An 11654-nucleotide genomic window follows, 5' to 3' on the forward strand; every position below is an offset into this window, starting at 1 on the left:
GACTGCAAACCTGCGAACCAGGCGAGGCCAGGCCTGGGCAAGACGGAAGACAGCAAACCCCCTTCCCGCCGAGCTCCCCCGGTCCCTCCCGGTCCCACCCCACCCCACCCCACCCCGCCCGCCGTTTGAGCGGTCGGAGGGCGCAGGCCGCCATGACCGGCGGCCGATCTGCGGGGGGGTAAAGGCGCCATGCCGCGGCCGGTCCTCCCTGGACGGCCCAGTGCCTGCCGGTGGGCTCGCCCCGTTCCCCGTTGCCCGGTGGGATCCCCCCAGCAACCCACCGCCCACATAGCCTCCGGCGGGAGCGAGAGGCGGCAACAGCGGCCAGCCGCCCCACCCCCGCTCCTCCCCGCGCGACCCGTCCCCGCCCTCCGCCGCGCCACAAGCCAATGGGCGGCCGCCGCTCTGCGGCTCCTGCTGGGGGGCGGAGCCTTCGGGGGGAGGGTGGGAAGGCGGCCGGGCAGCGCGTGACGGGCGGGGAACGGTCCCTTGGGGCAGCGGGGATCGTTCCATTACCCGTCGAATGGGGGAGGAGGGGCTGGGCGGAACCACGCTACCGCCCCAGTCGCTCTGTCCGGCCCGCGCGGGGGCGGTGCCGCCGTGGTGACGTCGGGGGGCGGGGCGGCGGCGTTGGGAGGGTGCGCGCAGGCAGCGGGAGCGGAGCGGGGCCGAGGGAAACGCTGACCAAGCGGGAGTCTCCAACCCTCGCTTCGCCGCCGCCCCGCCGTCGCCATGGGCCGGGTACCCGCGCTCCCCCTCGCCGTTCTCTGCCTGGCCTGCCTCTGCGGGCTGGCGGCGGAGGCCGCTCAGAGCCGCTGGGCGCGCGCGACCGGTGACAGCACCGCGACCGCTGGTGAGTGCTTCGCGATATACCCCCCCTCCCCCTTCCAGCGGTTGCTGACGGGGCAGCCCCTCCCTCGCTCGCGCTCCGCCCGTTGTTGGGGGGGAACGGGACGGAATGGAGAGTGGGGCGGGCTCCGTGCACCGAGCCCGGCGAGGCAGGGGGCGCCGGGGGGAGCAGCGCCCGGCCCGGCCCTCCCTCACAGCTCGGGCGCCGCCGCTTCCCCGCGGCCGCAGCCCGCCGAGCTTTTCGCCCGTTTCTCTCTTTTCGCTTCCATTTTTGCCCCTCGCTGTGGAGTTTTTGCCCCTCCGGTATTTCCCTGCCTACGCAGCAGGTGACTCTACCAGCCGGTTAACTTTGTGTCCGGTAAAACGTACGCGGCGTGTTTGTTTCGTGCAAACTTGCACAGGTCACATTGCGGCAGTTAAAAGTGTTTACGTGGCGAAGAACCACAAAACGTGCGGCACGGCCCGAAATGCTAAAGGAAGAAGTTGTTCTGGAAGCGCTTTCGTGTTCTCTGGCTGCGTTGCGTAATGGCGCTGGGAGCAGCGAAGTGTGAAGCTGCCCCCTAACTTCTGCTTCAACCCTTCTAGATTTGCTTTTCAGCCCTACCACCGACGACGTGATGTAGGCCGATATGGGGCAGCCTATCGGAACCGTGAACTGCGCGAGGACTGCCAAGAGTCAGAGGTTAACAACCGCTCCGGTGCAGCGGGAGAGGGCAGTGTTGGTCCAGCCCGACAGACCTCTGTTAGTGTTTCCAGGTTTCCCCCTCAAGTGTAAGGGGGATATCCGAATTTACCCTGTGTAACAGCCAGACCAACAGACAGGTTTGTCGTGGGAGCATGCGTGAGCTTGCCTACGCTTAAGAGCCGAGTTCATGGTACCAGAGTCATTTATTTCAGTGAGAAGCACATATCTGCTGATGGGGAGAGCTGGGGAGCTTGCTCTTATCCCATATAAAGACCCTAAGAGACCCTTTCATAGAGAACATCTTGACACCCTGTTGCTGATTCAGAAGTTACCAGCTCATTCCTGAAACCTTTTGCTGTGATAAAAACATCTCCTGATGCCTTACTCTTGCAAATCTGTTCCTCCCTTATGCTGGTCTGGGAAAGCTGTTTTGAAAGTAAACTAAAAGTCCTAGTGCACCTGGTATTAGCTGGCTGCACTGGCTGTCCTCCTATCTCCACAGAGGTACTGTGCTAAATTTTCTGTGTACCAGTGAGGAATTTATAAAAGTGAAGGTTGTTCATTCATCAGAAGTGTTGTGTGTGCTGTGATTTTCTTCAGGTGTATAGCCAGAATAATAAATGACTTTTTTTTTTTCCTGAAATCTGTTACCCAGAAACTGTCATATAGCTCTTGAAGTGGTTTAAATGCCTTATTTCTGAAGGGAACAAGGCAAGTCTGTTGCATATCTCACTGATGCAAACCAACAAAGGTCTTCTCATATCTTATGTTTCTTGAAAGTGAAGAAATAGCACCAATATCTCTAGCCTGATCTTATCATAACCAAGAAAAAGGCCAGGTGGGTTCAGGCTTAATTCAAATTAATTTAATTCAAATTGAATTTGAATTCAAATTAATTTAGAATACCAAAGTTAGTTAATTCATCTGTAGTTGTTACCTTGAGATGTAAATTACCATGCTGATTGCCAAAGATCTGTGAATAGCAGCAGGGAAAAGTGAAAGGTCACCCAGAGGTGCCTGGAGTGGGTGGGTATGATGTGAAATGTGCTGGAGAGTATGCAGCGTAAGGAGTTGTGGGTTGTATGTGGGTTTTCTGAGTATGATGGAGGTATGAGTAAGTCTTAGTTAAAACTAATGCAGTAAAACTGTAGACTGGGAGAAGATCTTATTTGATCCAGGCAGTGGATGTGTTGTCATTGTGGTTTTAAGGCAACAATGTTTGACTGAGATAGTCAGCCTGGATTTTCTGGTTTTAAGATCTAGACCACCGAATGAAAATTCTTAATACCCTTGTATAGATGAGTGCAACAGAGCTGCTAAAGAGGCTGGCTTGCATCAAAGGAGGCACCATGCTGCTATGGGCTATCTTATGGTGGTGGCAGCCAGTCAGAAATAATTCCACTTGACTTGGATTTCTGTGTTTGTAAAATGGTAACAATCAGCTCTTAATCAGGAGTGTTAAAAGTACCATTTTTCAGTGCTTTCCAGAGAGCATGCTGTTACCATGCCTTGTTCTGTATCTGAGAGAAGAATTTCTGCAGTCTGTTCCTGTTCAACTTGTAGTGACATTAGCAGGTTGTGGTTTCACTTCTGCATATTCAAAGAAACTTAAAATTGTCACTTTTAGTTAGTAGAAGGTCTCTGTTGGTGTAACAGGAACCTGTATAACTTCTCAGCTATTACAGTGTCATGGCTCAGTGCTACATTTGGGGATTGATGTGCAAAAATGTTAAGGTGGTCCTAAACTGACTTGATGCAAGTGGGACCTGAGAGAATGGATATATCAGAATCTACAGCCTATCTCTGTAGAAGCAGCTCTGGTGTCCCACCATGCTGTATTGTTTCAATATGTAAATAACCACATTTAAATGACTCTGAGCATAATGGTGTTTCAGCAGGAAGCTTGCTGATGTATCCGTGTATGAGTAAGCAACAGTTTAGATAAGCTGTCTATGTGTGATTAACTCAGTATAGTAAGTTGCAGAAGGCTTCACAGTTGTATGGGTTGGGTTTTTTTACAGCACATGCTGAAGCTGAGAGCACCTATAACCAGCAGCAGCTCCCAGAACAGAAAGCTTTAGCTAAACTTTCAAGTTCTTGAGAGATTCTTGGTTTTCCCCCATACCACTTCAGCTGTGTAACCACTCTGATTTCTAGTTGAACTTGACAGGTCAGGCTCAATTTTAGTTTCAGTGAGATTGGGAAGCAGTACTGAATACCTAATTTCCTGTTGAGTAAAGCATGCACAGTTTATGATTGTACAATAGGAGTCTTCTCCCTTCTGTTTGAGGAATCTTGAGTTGCCACTTGAACGCTGGGTTGATTGGGCTGCCTGTGACAAGGTTTTTTGTGTGTTTGCTCATGCAACTTTTACTGTTAGTGTGGTGGATTGAACATTCAATTACTTTGTAATTTCAGACCAAGACTACAATAGAACTCAGTGCTATATGAGTTCCCTGAAACCCAGCCTGCTGCTGTTCTGTCGTTTCATTGTGGGGTTTTTTTGATTGAATACTGACATTAATCTCTAACATAACTCTATTCTTTCATAACTCCTACAGTTGTTCATCTTTCCAGTACTACTGCATCATCCTCCACCACCACCACGGCGCCTTCCAATACCACCACCACCACCACGGCGCCTTCCAATACCACCACGGCACCTTCCAATATCACCACCACCACCACGGCATCTTCCAATACCACCACGGCACGTTCCAATATCACCACCACCACAGCGTCTTCCAATACCACCACGGCACCTTCCAATACCACCACGGCCAGTTCTGCTACCACAGCTCATACTGCTATAGGTAATAAAGTACCACTGAATATAGAATGGCAGTAAACCAGAAACCAGTGAATAAAATAAAGGACAAGGGCTTTTTCCACAGATCGCTGTAGTAGCATGACTAATAAACATCTGATGTATGGAATACGTAAATGGTCCCAAGGGTTGGAAGAAACAGATTTCATAAAACTCTCAGAGAAAATGCTTCTTTCCAATATAATTAAGAATTGGCTCAGTGGTAATTGTTATAATTAGTAATTTCCACTAAATATGAGTTCTTAGGAGTTTGGGTTTTTTTCTTTTGTTGCCCAGTTCAAAAATTTCTATTCTTACACATGCTGCCATCTTAGCAGTGGAGTTCTTAAAATTGCAAACCCCTCATCTTAAAAGCATCTGCTGCTTAAAGGAGATGGGAGGTAACGAGTTGGTACTTGATTAGGCTCGGAACAGCCTAATGTACTACAGGGTGATGTGTAGCTTTGAGTAAATCTACAAATGTTGGCACTCATCCCAGGCTGATTAATGACTAATGATACTGATTACTTTTTAGTAATACTAACCTGGGCAAGGGGGGTGGGGGTGTGGTGTTCAGAGACCCAGTGTTCTGACTTGATAATGGAAGAGGTTTTAAGAGGCAGCCTAGTTACAGGTGACTGTTTATTCCAATGATGTCATTCACAGTTAGTGTTTTGGGGGCAGGGGGAGAAAGAGGAAGTTTTGCTATCCTGTAAGTGTTTAGCTCCTGTCTAGAGTTATTACCTTAAGTACTTTTTAGTACAAAAAATACTAACCAATTCTAAGGGCTGCTTAATGAAAGTCCTTTGCCTTGATGCAGATTCTCAGTTGTCTTGAAGCATCTGGTTTGATTCTTGTTCAAATACCAGCATTTATATTAGTGCTTGAAAGAAAAGTGGTTTCGTCTGAACGAAAAATCACTGTCTGATCTGTGGAGAACCTTGAAATATTTGGGAAACTATGGTATGCAAGTTAAAAAAAATCCTTATTGCAGAAATTCAGCTTAATGCTGTGCAGCTGAACATCTAAATTACGTGGGGTGCAGTCTGAGGTCAAAGTTGATCCTTCTTTAAGCAAAACAAGACAAATCATTTACATGAGAACTTCAGTGCTTCCAAACTTAGCTCTTGAAGCTTATGGTATGTCCATACTGTCTTCTCTCAAACAGCTAACATCACCAATGTAACTACACATGTTCCTCTACCTACAACTGCTGTTACTTCAACTACCACAACAACCACTATTCCAGGTAACTGCTACTACTAGCATAATTAAAGCATAAAATACTTAGAAATTAGTGTTGCTTTAAAAGCATTATATTGAAAGGTTTACCAAGTTACAACATTAAAGTAGTGTTGGTATATCTGGTGTTGGCACTCCTAACTCTACAGCATGTCTAATTTTGTTAAGGTGATGTATGTATGTAGCAAGGTAATAACTTGAGAAACAGAGCTAGTTGGTGAGTTATTAAAAGTCAGAAATGTGGGTCAAATGAAATCAGCTGGATGCTTTTAATAGTGTGGCTGGAAGTCACTTCTTAACTCACTTATCTTTCAGAGGTGGTATTTTGTTTTTCACTTGCAGCATAATCAGGGAATAAGCTGAATATCTCAGCATCCATCCTGAATATGCTAATTCCTGAAAAGCTCTAATGAAGTAAAGCTCTTCGAAGCTAGCCATCAGCAGATGGCTGTTGCTTCCAGATTCATGTGTTGGGGCTTCAGCTGATTTCTTTAAGCATGATTCTTGGGGTAAAGTACGGTAGATGGAAGATAATAATTTAATTTGAATTTAAGCAAAAACCTGGAACAGGCAGCAGAGACTGGAAAACGTGGTATACTTCTGTGTAAAGGAGGAAAGCTTTGGCTTTTTCAAGTATAAATAAAGTCCAGCTGGGACTTGCTCAGTATTGAGGTCCAGAGCAGTTTGGCTATAAATAGCTCTAGCCTTGTACAAACAGTATTTAATCAGAATTTCAGTGTTACTAATTTAAATGCAGCTGCTGGCATGTCTTTACTTTTTATTATTGTGTTGGTTTTTATTGGTGTTTGGATGTGTTTAGTAACCTCTAATACCAGGAAGCCAGTACTAAAATCTGTAGAACTTTTGTGAGCATTGCGCACTCACAAACTCCAATGTGGTGTTTAACAGGTACGAATACTACTCCTGCACCTTCTTCACGCAAATCTACATTTGATGCTGCGAGTTTCATAGGTGGAATTGTCCTTGTTCTGGGTCTGCAAGCTGTTATTTTCTTTCTGTACAAATTCTGCAAGTCGAAAGACCGAAACTATCACACACTTTAGGACCTGGCACTTCATAATGGACTAGTAGCCCAACACCTGTAGTTCACTGAACCAAAATATTTTTCTGTTGCTCATGGAAGACAGCAATTCATAATTATCCTTTAGATCTCTAAAAGAAGACTTCAAAAGAATATTTTTGCAACATTATACTTGGCAAGAGGTGATACGAATCTCTTCAACAGGATTACTTGCAATATGCTGCATGGGTTCTAATGGCTGTCTTATTTTCCTTTAGTGGCTGCTGCTGTGGGACTTTTTTTTGGATATGCCAAATGTAGACATTCAGAAATTCTTATTCAGTGGCAACACTGTCTTGAGTAGACAATCTCATGATGACTTATTGTGAAGGCTAATTTAGTCAGCTTTTGATACAGTATCCCTTCAGTTTTATCAAGATGAGAATTATTGGTGACTGACTTCAGGGAGTGAAATACCATTTATACTAGCTTGTGGCTCTTATAACGTGCTGCTAGAAAGATGAACAAAATTGTAGAAGTAGATAGTGTCTTAACAGAATAACAAAACCCATAATTTTTTTTTTTACGCAAGAATAAAGGTTGCCTGATAAAATACCGCATTCCAAACAGAAATCCTAAGCCCTTTCCAATTAATGTTGAGGATGGAGAGGGGATGTAGGGATAATCCTTCTAAAGGGGAGATGAAGATTAGTGCCTTAAAAGACTAAAAATCAGTAGGCTGCAAAAGCATCCCACCTATCTCAGAGATAAGTAAAACTATTATGTACTAGCTTTATATAGGAGAGTGGAATACATGTGACTTGAGCATTCCAGTTTTAAAACTTATTACACTAAATAACTGTCCCTTATTGACTTTGAGGGTGAGAGAGCATGGTACAGTAATGTTCAACTACAAACAGAAGCTTTTTGTTTACCTTTTGTTCTGGCCTACAAAGACCAATCGTAAAACTAGTGATAAAGCTCAATTCACTCCCTGTATAAAAAGGCAACAACTTACATTTGTACTTGAAATTCTGGTGTTTGGGAAATCCTGAATTTTTTCTTATTCAAATAGTTCTTAAACTCATTGCAGTTAATTTCAGGGTTTGGGGTTTTTTTTCTTTTTTATTCTCCTGTATGTCTGCTTGCTGAAGGAGCAATTAAGGGTAATTCAGAGGATCTGCTGATTTGATCCTAGTCAGGATTGCTGTAGTCCTGGGCTGCCAGGACTACATCTTTTTTTATTTTCCCCATCCCCCTTCCTGGCATCAGGTTTATGTCACCCTGCAGTGAACCAGTAAAGGAAATCTAATTGGCCAAATAGGTTTGGTTTGGGGTTTTTTTTTCCCCCCCTTGGCTGGATCAGCCATGTGATCTGAGTATCAAAGGTATGTCATCTCCAATGTAGATTGACTTGAGCACCTGTGAAAATAAACCCACAGGAAAAAATGAAGTAATAATAAAATCAATTGGTGGATGTAGCTTACAATACATAGCTTTTGATGATATCCATCATGATCAATTTCAGAATAATTTGTAGTCTTACTAGCTCTGACTTGACTGGAATTTGGCACCCAATACAAAATGATAGTATTAATGCAGGTAATAGTCATGGCAGTGGAACTTAAATATGAAGCAAATTAGGTAGGCTTCAGTTGGAAACTGAAAAGTGCACAGTGTTACTTTCTTGTGTTCTTCTGGTTTGAATGGCATAGTTTCTATTCTGCTGCACAGAAAACTCAAATTGCTACAAATACAAAAGTTACTTACCAGTACTGTATCTTTGAGTTAATTAGCTTTTGGTTTTCTAAACAAAACTAAGACAATCAGCTCAGGTTTTTTAAAACAGCAGAGTGAGCAGCCAGTTTCCAGCAACAGTTTGTATGTGGGTTAGATGGTAAATCCTTGGCCTTATTGTGAAATCACTGAGTCTGTCCTTTCCCTATCTCAGAACTATGTTATTACATTTATTTGTTTAAAAAGATATCCATGAGCTTGTATTCTGTGCTTTGAAGTGAGCAAAACATTCTTCTAAGGTCTGACAGTTCTCATTCAGTTCAGCAAACCAAACTCTATGCCTAGTATATAACTTTTTTGGCCTCAAAGGGCTATCTTTTGGGACACTTTCAGAAAAGTGCTACAGAACACTTCATAGCATGGAAGACATTGCCAAAAAAAAAAAAAGTGTTGCTCTGTAAAATGTTGCTAAATGCTTATTCATGAGCTGTGCTGATCCTGATTTAGATTGCTGATAAAGTATGCTGGTAAAGCAAACTAAAAATAATTTTTGAAGTGCCTTAAAGTTGCTTAATCTTTTGCCTCAAATTTTGTTTAAAAGGGTGGAAGGGATACCTTGCCTTAGGTACTGAATTTTCTTGGTGCCAGCAATTGCTACTTTCCAAGTCTTTAGGAAACCCATGATTCCTGACATGTACAGAGGCAAATCTGAAAAACTCAAGCTTGTACTGTATCAATTTAGTCATGTTCTGGAAGGCCTGCACTACGCACCGCTTGCTTGTTAGCCTTGCCAACAAGGTGTAATCCACAGTTTACAGAGTGGTGGCTCATATTGTTTCCCTTTCAGTTGTTTGGGGGGAGGGGAGGCTGGGTTGTACATCTTCACCATATGCTTGGCTGCCTCACTATAGAAATTACTCCTTTGTGAAATGGCAGTGTCAGCTGATCTGTGCTGTGTACTTGCAAAAAACCTGAAGTAACAACTTGCAGTTTTTCTTGGCCTTGTGTTTTGAAGTGGAAGGTAGCTAATAGATCTGTAGTTGTATTTGCCCCTAAATCAATTTTAGGCACTGAACTATGGTGACTCTGATTTATCTGGCTTTTTCTTGAAAGCCAACTTGTGCAAATATCAAGCTGTTATCTTATGAATGTTCTCTGCAAGTGTTGCTGTAAAAGTTTGTATTTTGTTTTCAGTGGAAGAAAATTGAAACAGTTGTAATCGCAAAACCAAACTGATCAATAAAATCTGTTGAATGGACTTTTACTTGTCAATTTTCTTTAATTCTAAGCAATCCCAGTGGGGACTGTCACCAACTTTCCGGAGATAAGAGCTGTTTTCCATAGGAATTGAATAACATTGTGAGGAAAGAGGAAGAATGAAAGGTTTGAAGAGTCAGGTTAGCTCTCCTGAATAGTGTTAACTTTGCATTTGGTACATGCAAGAATACTGATTGAGATTTTGAATTGTCTCCAAAAGAATTCTCATCTAGGTCCTGTTTTCCATGTTAGTTTAACAGTCCTGTTCTCCCCGTAAAGCCAACGAACAGCAAGACATTTATTAAGTGTTCCACTTGCAAAAATCTGTAAGGCTTAGTGCTCCTCTTTCCAATAGCAAAACTTGTAATAGTGGATGTCTGCCTGTAAGGTGCTAATAACCCCTACATTGTAGCATCTTTTCACATTAAGATCTTTGACCTTCAAAAAAATGTATTGCTCTGAACCTTATTTCTTTCCTGATTGCATGAGAAAGGAGGTTGTTTGCTAGGGAATAACTGTCAGTATGCTGAACAAGAGAACAGAGGGTGTGCGATCCTGTGGTTGCAGACTGACTAAAATGATAGCCAGCTCTGAGTGAAGTAACCTCAGTAGTTTCACATCATGACCTTGATGCTTTTGTGAGTAGTGGATGAAGTGTGAATGCATCACTAGGTCGTATTGACATAACTCACTCATATTATGGGAAATCGCAAAAACTTTAGTAGTGTTTCTGGAAAGGCTGTATTGGAATGGAGAAAACCTGGAGCTTCCTGATGTGCTTAAAATTGCTATGCCTTCCAGAAAACAATCCATTTCTGCACACAGTCAAGGACTGAATTAAGTTTTTGCTACAATGCAGCACTGAAAGCCCTTGCACAATTGTTTATCCCTATAGTACCAGTCTTGTGTTACTGCTGTTCTTTGAAGCTAGACTTCTGGAATTACAGCATTCATCCAAAAATCATCTTTGAATTTTGCTGTATGAAGTTGAATAATGCTTGAAGTATTCTATCAAGAAGCTGTAATTATCCTGAGACAGCCCTTTCCTTTTTACTGCTGAAGGGCACTGAAGTGTTTCATGTTGATGAAATTGTTCTACTTCCAAATTGGCATCTGATTCCTGAAATATGCTAGAATCCCATCTGATGGCTTCTTTAGTGAGAGCTAACCTTGGATAGTTATCAGTCACCTTGTCATTCATATAAGGTGTACCTTAAAAAGAAGTAATTTTTGATAACTGAGTCCACAGCATTCTGAGTATCTTGTGACTTGTTTTGGTATAGCAGCAAGCCTGAATGAAATAAAGCTTGTTTCAGTAATGGTGAAGGATGTCAGCCTCATTCTGGGAATTGTCCATCTCTAAACACTGCAGCACTTTCCTTTCTAACAGAAGTTAGTTCCTTTACTCAGTGTATAACCAAAGCAATGCTGTTAAGGGTTGCTTGAATTTAATTTTAGGTCTTAGTTATTTATAAGAAGAATACTGAGGTATTTGATTATTCCTGTTCACAAGAATCCAGGGATGAGGATGATGCAAAAAGGTACGAGTTAGAATACTAACCTGTCAAAAGCTGTAATACAGTTGGATGCATCTCTGATCCACAACTTTGAGTCCTTTATTGGCTAGGCTATAAAAGCAAGCTTTTTTCCATGCAAGAGAAATGCAGATAAATGTATGGGTTTTGGTGTGTTTTCTTCTAGTTAGTGTAGCATTGTGCTTTCTAGGGGGAGGGGAGAGAAGATGTTAAAGGTGGAGGCACTTAGACTTTTTATGGGTAATCTTTAAACAGGCACAAAAGGTTTAGTGTATGGGCAGCAGTCTCTGGGGGTGAGAGCACGTTGCTGGGCAGGATGTGGTAGTCAGGGGCTGCAACGGGAAAGCAGTTAAAAAAAAAAAACACCAAACAAAAAAACAAAAATAACCGAAACACCATACCCAATGCTTTTGCTCTAAGCACTTAGCTATGCTTTGTGCCACCATGTTCCAAGGTTAGCAGAATAAAAGGAAGCCTTTTAGTTTTGACCGATACCCTTGCCTTTCTGTACTGTGCTGCATT

The 11654-nt window shown here is 43.2% G+C and overlaps 1 protein-coding gene across 2 annotated transcripts; it reads left to right on the plus strand.

The window, feature by feature from the left end:
• Positions 1 to 598: 598 nt before the first annotated feature.
• CD164 (CD164 molecule) lies at positions 599 to 9598 on the plus strand. 2 transcript variants are annotated; one of them, XM_064447486.1, is made up of 5 exons: positions 599 to 853; positions 4096 to 4126; positions 4157 to 4347; positions 5509 to 5589; positions 6492 to 9598. In XM_064447486.1, the coding sequence occupies exons 1-5, from the start codon at positions 733 to 735 to the stop codon at positions 6644 to 6646; spliced, it is 579 nt and encodes a 192-aa protein (XP_064303556.1). In that variant the 5' UTR covers positions 599 to 732; the 3' UTR covers positions 6647 to 9598. The 2 variants fall into 2 exon arrangements, with proteins under 2 accessions (XP_064303556.1, XP_064303555.1); XM_064447485.1 differs by having other exon boundaries at positions 600 to 853; positions 4096 to 4347.
• Positions 9599 to 11654: the final 2056 nt, after the last annotated feature.

The sequence above is a fragment of the Phalacrocorax carbo genome, chromosome 3, assembly GCF_963921805.1.
Source record: "Phalacrocorax carbo chromosome 3, bPhaCar2.1, whole genome shotgun sequence".
Lineage (NCBI taxonomy): Eukaryota > Metazoa > Chordata > Aves > Suliformes > Phalacrocoracidae > Phalacrocorax > Phalacrocorax carbo.

Coding starts and splice junctions, on each gene's coding strand:
- CD164 (XM_064447485.1), top strand. CDS start 733: ATGGGCCGGGTACCCGCGCTCCCCCTCGCCGTTCTCTGCCTGGCCTGC. Junction 854..4,095: donor TGACAGCACCGCGACCGCTG/GTGAGTGCTTCG, acceptor TAACTCCTACAG/TTGTTCATCTTTCCAGTACT. Junction 5,590..6,491: donor CACAACAACCACTATTCCAG/GTAACTGCTACT, acceptor GGTGTTTAACAG/GTACGAATACTACTCCTGCA.